The sequence below is a fragment of the Fulmarus glacialis genome, unplaced genomic scaffold (assembly GCF_000690835.1).
Source record: "Fulmarus glacialis isolate BGI_N327 unplaced genomic scaffold, ASM69083v1 scaffold10884, whole genome shotgun sequence".
NCBI classification, from domain to species: domain Eukaryota; kingdom Metazoa; phylum Chordata; class Aves; order Procellariiformes; family Procellariidae; genus Fulmarus; species Fulmarus glacialis.
In genome coordinates, this window is record NW_009208699.1 from 34,711 (window position 1) to 42,449 (window position 7,739).

The following is a 7,739-nucleotide window of genomic DNA, read 5'->3' on the forward strand; positions in this document are numbered from 1 at the left end:
CCACCTGAAAATCTCATACCCGCACACCTGCAGCCACCCTTCTTCAAAGCTACAGGCACAGGCTTAGCTAGGACTAGGACTATGCCACAAGGTCAGCCTAAGAGGATTTTAGCCCCTTTCACTAGGCTTCACATCTTCCAGTTTCAACCAGATAAATTCCTACGGTTTAGCATGCCAAAGGGAAAGCCTTGCTCCTATCCTGTGATGGACCATTTTAGGGGTTATGGTAGAAAAAGGTAGATGACAGGGACCTGAGTCCCAGCTTCTGGAAGGGGCCATCCAAGCCCAAAGCGTGGTGCACCCGCAGCTGTGATCACCACGAACTCACACTGAAACCCAGATTCCCCCAACTCTTAACTGTAGGACCACAGGAGGAGAACACCCAGAGCGGAGAGGGATGTTTTGCTGGAGGGGCAGCCAGCCACAGGCCCAGCCTCCCCAAGAAGGGAGGTGGAGGCAGTCGGGAGAAGCAGCGTGCCAGCAGCAGCCAGCTACGCGCAGCCTCCTTCCACACAGCCGTGGGGCAGCAGGATTTTGTCCTGAACCTCCCATGAAACCAACAGAGCACATTAACGAGAACTCTGGTTCTCATCATGCTTCATCCAGCAACAGAGCATCTTGGAATTGCTTCTAGTTAAGACCGTATCAGGCGTGTACTCCAAAGTATTTTCAGATGTTTTGGAACAAGCCATTAAAAATAACTGCCTTGGGCAAAATCCATGTGCTGCGTATAGCTGTAGGTTGTTGCATCAGTGGATGTAAGCAGAATTTTGGAAGAATCACGTTGGTCACTTGGTGACTCCTTTGGTAATTGGAAAGCCCACAAAATGTGCTATTCAGTTTCTAATACATTTTTCACAGTGTGCTTGAATGACTTGGCCAGGAATGCACATTTCAAACTGTTTTAAAAAAACAAATTCTCATTCCTAGAAATAAACGTTTATAAAAAGCCTCTCAGAGTCAAAATTTGGAGAATTGATATGAAGGAACATGCCAAGATACACTTCCTCCGACACAGGAGTTTGGGGCAGATCTGGCACCCAGCAACACGTGCACTAATTCAACTTCTTTAGAAGCAGGCTCTGTTTTGGTTTTGTTTCTGACTGACAAAGTAAATACACAAAATTATGATCTCTAAAGTAGCACTCAGGCTTTCTAAGTTAAATTTGCCTGGCCCAGCATACAATATCATTGAATGCTTTGCCCGAATTATAGTTTAATCTGGTGGCTGAAAAGCCATATTCTGCGAGTAAGAAAAAGCTAATGTTGATCTTTAAATCAACGCACAGTCTAAGGTCTCTCTCCCTAGTAAAAGAAAGAATAAGTTGAAAATGAATTTTAAAGTGGCATTTATTTCCACACAGCAGCACGGCCACGGTGAGCACCAAAGACCTGCCAGAGACTAAAGGACCATGAGGGGTTAGCAAACAGCAGCCACCATCACTGTCCTTCCAAGTCCCCCCGGCGCGCAGACCACCTCTCTGCTCCGACCCGCAAACACGCACGGGTGGCACCGAGAGCTAACTGTTATTCCAACACTCACTCAGCACCCTCCAACTTTGGCTTATACAAAACCAAAGTAATATTAACTATATAAATATACATATAGATTAGACAAGCCTATGCGTGATGATTTATTTTTATGTGACTTCCCAGAAAGCAGCCTGCAGTTCTGCCTTCAATAGAAATGCTCAAAGAACTGCTTTTTAAAAGTGCTTTTCTTTTTGTCTCTTTCCAATGTAGCAGTTAACTACAGTCTACCCCATGCTTAGGCACTAGGGCAGGATCATATCTGGAGCAATTCAGAGTTCTTCTGCAGGGATTTTCTCCTTCCAGGTGGATGGTTTAAGTTTCACTGCACGAGAGCTTCAGGCGGGGCAAAAGATCGAATCTTGCCCTTGCAAGTCCAGTGGGGGACAGGAACAACCACCACATTGTCTCTCTATAGGTGCCATAAAATTAAGGGGAAAAAAGGAAGGACAACTGGGGAGGGATTTAGAAGGGAAAGGCTCTGGCAGTGGACAAGCCAACTTCAGAAGACACAGGGGTATAAGAGAGAATCTTATACTTGCTTGAACCATCAGTTGACTTTCTTTTCCAAGGTCAGGCACTATAAAGTTTAACTGATCTCAGCTTCTAAAGCATTTTAAAACATCATTTGGTAGACAAAGGTGTTGTGTACTACAGCACTATCGTTTCAGGGGAAAAAAAAAAAAAAAAGAGAACCAGATACCAGACTGTGCAAACAGCATCCGTAGACTGCAAGGGGAAGAAAGTGTCCTCAGCCTGAACCTCCTACCCTGGCAACTCCTACCTCCATGAAAAGTGACACTGCTCTCCCAGAGCTCTCTAGTACTACCATGCTGCAGAACGACACAACTGGGTCCCAGGTATACATGGACACCAGCTTTCCCAAAAGCTCCAGCTTTCTTGTGCTGGCTCATACAACATCAGACCAGTTGTCAGAGTGGTGAAACCATATTTGGGGTTTTAGAGTCCCCCACCACCTAAGTCCAGCTTCACAAGTGTCCCAGTGTCCCCCCAGTTCCACCCGCAGCGAGCTGCAGGAGCCACGCTCGTGTGATGCCTGGCTTCCAGAAAACATCTCACTCAGATTCAAGTCTTCCTGAGGAAAATTGACTGCTACAGCTAGTATTTTGTTCCAACAATCAATCATTCGCTTTGTGCATCTCTAATTCAATAAGCAGCTACATCACAACTAGCTGATGAAGTGATCGGAGCTGCCCAAACATCAACAGTGTCTCTAGGGCAGGATCCAGGTCAAATCTCATGTTACGATCTAAAGATCCAAGGCCATACTGTATCATCATCTGAAAGTATTTTGCACTATGCAATCTTCACAGAATGAAGGTGAATTCTCCCCTTGCAAAGCAAATCTCTGTCAAAGTCACAGACCCACCAGGCATCCCCTCCTTTCCCCAGGGAAGGTGCGTTTCCAGGGGGAAGAAGTTAGTATGTTTGGGAAACAGCCAAGAGGAAGAAGTGCAAAGAAAACTATCCACATCCAGCCACAGGATTCGTGGCCTTGTGCGGATATTAAAGAACATTATTTTGAAAATGTTCTACTAGGTAGTTCACAAGCCTTCCTCCAAAGCGATTTCGTAATCCCTCTCCACCCCCCCAAAAAACCTGTAGATAATTTGTGTTTCGTAACAAGTTGCCTATGAAATAGAGATACTTTTCTTCTACGTGTTGACCAGTCCTCTACTTTGCATTTCTGTGTGGTGCAACACTTATTTCACTATCTAAAGCAGACAGAAATCTAAATGCCTCCAGCATGTAAAAGTTCGGCGAGAGTTTTTTTGGTTTGGTTTGGTTTAGGGGGTTGGGGTTTTTTTGTTTTGTTTAAAAAAAAAAAAAAACCAAGCAAAACCAAACCCATTCATTGGCACTGCCAGCCTTGCACGCCATGGTTTGCAGTCTCTTACCTAAGAGAGTCATGACAGTCTTCATAAGCTTCACAGGGGTTCTCCTACGGCTAATGGATCCACTAGTGTGCGACGACAAGACATTAGTTTTCCTCTGGACGTACATGTAGATTCTTATGTAAACCACCACCATAATGAAGAAGACGACTAGGTTTAAGACACTCCAGAACACCAGGTAACTTCTGCTGTAGATAGGCGCCAGGGATGAGCAGGCGGTAATGTCACAGAGGCAGTTCCAACCCAAGGTAGGAACAGCACCCATAAAAATAGCAATGGCCCAAATTGATATAATTAAAAAGGTGACTCTCTTCTTCGTGAGATTACTGTGGATCTTCATCCGCATTATAGACATGTGCCGCTCAACAGCTATGACGAGGAGATTCACCAGGGAAGCTGTCAGGCTGGTGTCCAGAAGACCCTGACGCAAAAACCAGCGGTTAACAGTTAATGTCTTAGACACTGGGCCAGTGTTGAACATCAAGAAGACATAGGCAATTCCAGCAAAAAAGTCTGCAGCAGCTAAGTTGGCCAGGAGATAGTAAAAGGGAAAATGAAACCTCTTGTTTTTGACCACAGCTGCTATGACCAACGAATTTGAAATGAAAATGAAGAGGCAGAAAAATGTCCCAAAACACAGAACAACAATAAGCTTTGGCCCTGTCCACTCATCTACTGTGTCAGTGTTTGTCTTGTTATAGAAAAAGTCCATGCGCTTATCATAGTAGCATTCGTTCATCCTGGATTAAAGCCCCTGCATCCTAGGAAGCGTGGAAAGGAAAAAAGAAAGAAGGATTAAAAAAATCAACTATCAGTCCTTGCTTCAACCACCATACCTAACAGCTTTTTTTGGGGAGAAGGGGATGGGACAGGGACATGAGAGGGTATATATGTGGAGGCCTTAAGTAAAAATTCATATTGTACAGCATTAATGCAGAAGAAGGTATTCTGTCCACTGGAGGATGCAGTGCATGATGCTTGGATGAATCAGGAATTTTTAAAAGACTTACCTGCTTACAAAACCCCAGCACAGTCCCTTTGCACTAGCAGTCATACTGTACAGGCAACAAAGTGGAACTTAGGAGGTTAAAAGTGACTTTTTGGAGGTCACAAAGAAAATCTGAGCAACAGCCAAGCCATTCTTGCTGTGAAATCCCATATTTGAGCCACAGCCCCATCATTATTTCCATTTCTCAATGTATCCAGTCAGGACAGGGAAGCATAAATCATAACTCTTCCATTTTACTGACTAAGCAATAAAAGGCCCATTGCTGGAAAAGTATTTTTTGGGTTTTTAACTATATATAGTAATGAATGTAAAAATGTATGTATATAAGATGCTACAGGCATATATATTCTGAGAGCATGCCTGTTATTTACTGCTACAGGATTTAAGTAAATGTGCTGAAAAGGGAAAATATATTCTACATATCTGCTCTAAAGCCAGGGATTATTTTATTGGGCTGTCAACCCAGAGCCTGGGAGCACCACACAGCCCAATTATCTTCAAAACCAAAACACAGTTCCCGACCCAACCACAGGATAAAGCAAGTCCCAGCAACAGCAGTAGTGCTGGGGTTTTTTTCTTATACCCACTCAGCACTATTTTGGACATGGGGCTATTAAACATGATGGAAGGGGGAGTCTGTGTGCCAGATTACATCACACTTCAGCTACTCCGGTGAGGTCAATGTCAGCTGCCTTGGCAATTTTACTGCCTTTATTATGAACCAAACTGAACTCGAACTAATTTACACAGGCAGATCTGACAGCAATTACTCGTGGTGACCAGACCCCGTGCAGGGTCTCACAGCCTAGCAGGGAGAGTTTGATCATCACTAGCCCTCACATTCACTATCAGTATCTGAATAAGGGTTTTAACATTGACTTCATTAATAGATATTGTACAGTTTTAGCAAAACCTAGGAGCTCAACCATGGCGAAAGATCCTAATCACGTTAGATATTATATGGAGCGGCAAACCTGTGCCTGACTCTAAGGACAGAGAGGAGGAAGTTTCGGGATACAAAGCTGCAGGAGAGGCTGCAACGCTAATAGCTTTTTTTAAAGCTCCTTGTGAGCCTCAGGCTGTCACGAGTGCCAGGGTGATAGACTGAGTGGGGCTGAAAAGAAAAAAACCTAAAAGTGGTTACAGGCAGGGAGATACAAAAAAGCATACGCTTTTCACCTCTGCAGCTAAAACTGATCACAGATAAAGATCACGTTCACTTAGTCTACTATTACCCTGTGGTTACTTAACTTTATGTATCTCATCTCTCCAGGGATTGGGAAGCAAATTAAGCAATCCTCAGTAGGCTGGCTAACAAGCCGCATTTATATTATAGGTTCCTTCTGAGTTTTAAGATAAAAGGGTTCATCTTCTGTCATTTAAGTTATGCTACTTGTGTTATTTCTCTCATGCAATATTTGTATTATCTAATTTTAAATCAACTTGCACTATTCCACGATTAATATTTTCAGCAGTGATTTTTTTTTTTTAAATATTTCATTTTTCTGAACTAGCTCCTTGGCCTTTTTTTCTTCATACCCACCCTACATCTAGTAGTCAACGTAAAAGCAGGCCACTTGACATTGTTGTCCATTTTATTACCCTCAAGAACCTAGCCAGCTGCTTCTTTTATAAAAGAATATATTACTTAAAGAATCAAACTCAAGTACATAGTCAGAACTAAGAACAATTACTTAAGGACAAGAAGTGGAAGGAAACAAGTAAATCATCCCTTGTGCTGAAATATTACAGAGCATCCCTCCATCTAAAAATAACAAAGCCTCAGCAGCTCAGATCCACCGTAAGGAGTCAACCGGAATTCAACGCCTACCGCTCCCTGTTCAGGGCAATACGGTGGAGCTGGGCAGTCAGTACATTCCCCATTCTCACCTAGGAGGTACTCAAAAGTCACATTAAGTCTGTCAGTGACCAGACGTCCCCGAGGAGCTGCAGACAGCAGCCACTCAAGCAGCCGAGCGCTGGGAACCCTGCCCAGCCGAGATGGCTCTGCTCTTACCCACCAAGGCAGTAAAGGACTTGCTGAGTGCGACATGAAGCTTTTACAGATGCCTGCAAATGCCTGCAAATAGAAGCAGCATTTTGGGCAAGAATGGCAGAAAAAAAAAAAAATAATCTGTGAAAATTATAGAGAAGGCTTTCTGAACATGTATCTTACTGTGTAATCATCTCAACAGATGAATCTCTTTTACTGGCAGTGACAGGAGAGTAAAGAGATCTGCAGATACTTTTTGCACCTCATCTGGAGAACAAGCTTAAAGAAAACCAAAATATCAACTATGAACTTATTCTAAATACTTTAGCTTATTAAGATCCCATTCTCATTTGAAGTAGTACCCCAAAAAAAAAAAAAAAAAAAAAAATCACACATCCGTAATTCTCCACCAAAATAATCGCACTACAAACACTCACTGTCACACAGCAGAGCTCAAATGACAAATGATTTTGAAAGAGATGTCTTGAGGTGTTGAGATAAGGCAGGAGGGAATAGAAAAGCATCCAGCTGAGGTCTCAGGGTCACAGGGCAGACTCTGGAGGTGCCCAAATGGAAGCTGCATCAAAGCGGTAGCTGAACTGGAGCTAGTTGGCATCCCAGTCCTTCAGAGCAGAGATGTAGCACTTGACCGTCTGTACCAGCCTATGTACAAAAAGCACTTGTCACTCCAGGGTCCTTCCAGTGGTTTATTTCACACCATTTTATTTCAAGTCGTCCCAGCAGAACTCGCCTGGCCTCAGGGGAGCTGTGCAGCTGTGACAGAGCTATGCAGCTGTATCCTCAGTGGTCCTGCCCCAGTCCACACCAGGCACGAGAGACGTGTGATAGGATATCCCATATTTCCTGGCATGTCACAGTTTAACACATTGCAGGACTTTATTCTCCAAGTCTTCTCTTCCGCAGCCAAATCAGAGACGTTAATCTTAATCAGGGCAGGTTTAAACTTAAAAAGAAGAAGAAAAAAAAAACACACAACCTTAAGTATTACATATTTCAGATTTATTTATTAAGTACATACAAATTTGAAGATTTAGGCAAAATATTGTTCATCAAAGTTTTAAAAATAATAGAAACTGAAATAGTAGAAAAACAGCTAAACTGGTCAGCCCAGCCTTACAAAGACAAGGAGTCTTCTCGAGTCTGCAGCAGAGAGCTCCCCAGTTCTGCTACTCACTCCATGAAGAACTGCCACCTTTTGCTTTGAAAGCAGCTCTCACGAGCTTGATGCTTCTTGTTTCTTATGGGAAAGGACAGCAAACAATCTCCATTC

General features: G+C 43.3%; 1 protein-coding gene across 1 annotated transcript in view; it reads right to left on the bottom strand.

The window, feature by feature from the left end:
* The window catches only part of LPAR3 (lysophosphatidic acid receptor 3), a 10,900-nt gene extending 3,928 nt beyond the window's left edge, over positions 1-6,972 (bottom strand). The window contains exons 1-2 of the mRNA XM_009576580.1: positions 6,886-6,972; positions 3,450-4,207 (exon numbers count right to left, since the gene is read on the bottom strand). Coding sequence (XP_009574875.1) covers positions 3,450-4,185 — 736 coding nt within the window. The 5' untranslated portion in view covers positions 4,186-4,207; positions 6,886-6,972. The remainder of the gene's footprint in view (positions 1-3,449; positions 4,208-6,885) is intronic.
* Between the last annotated feature and the right edge of the window lie 767 nt (positions 6,973-7,739).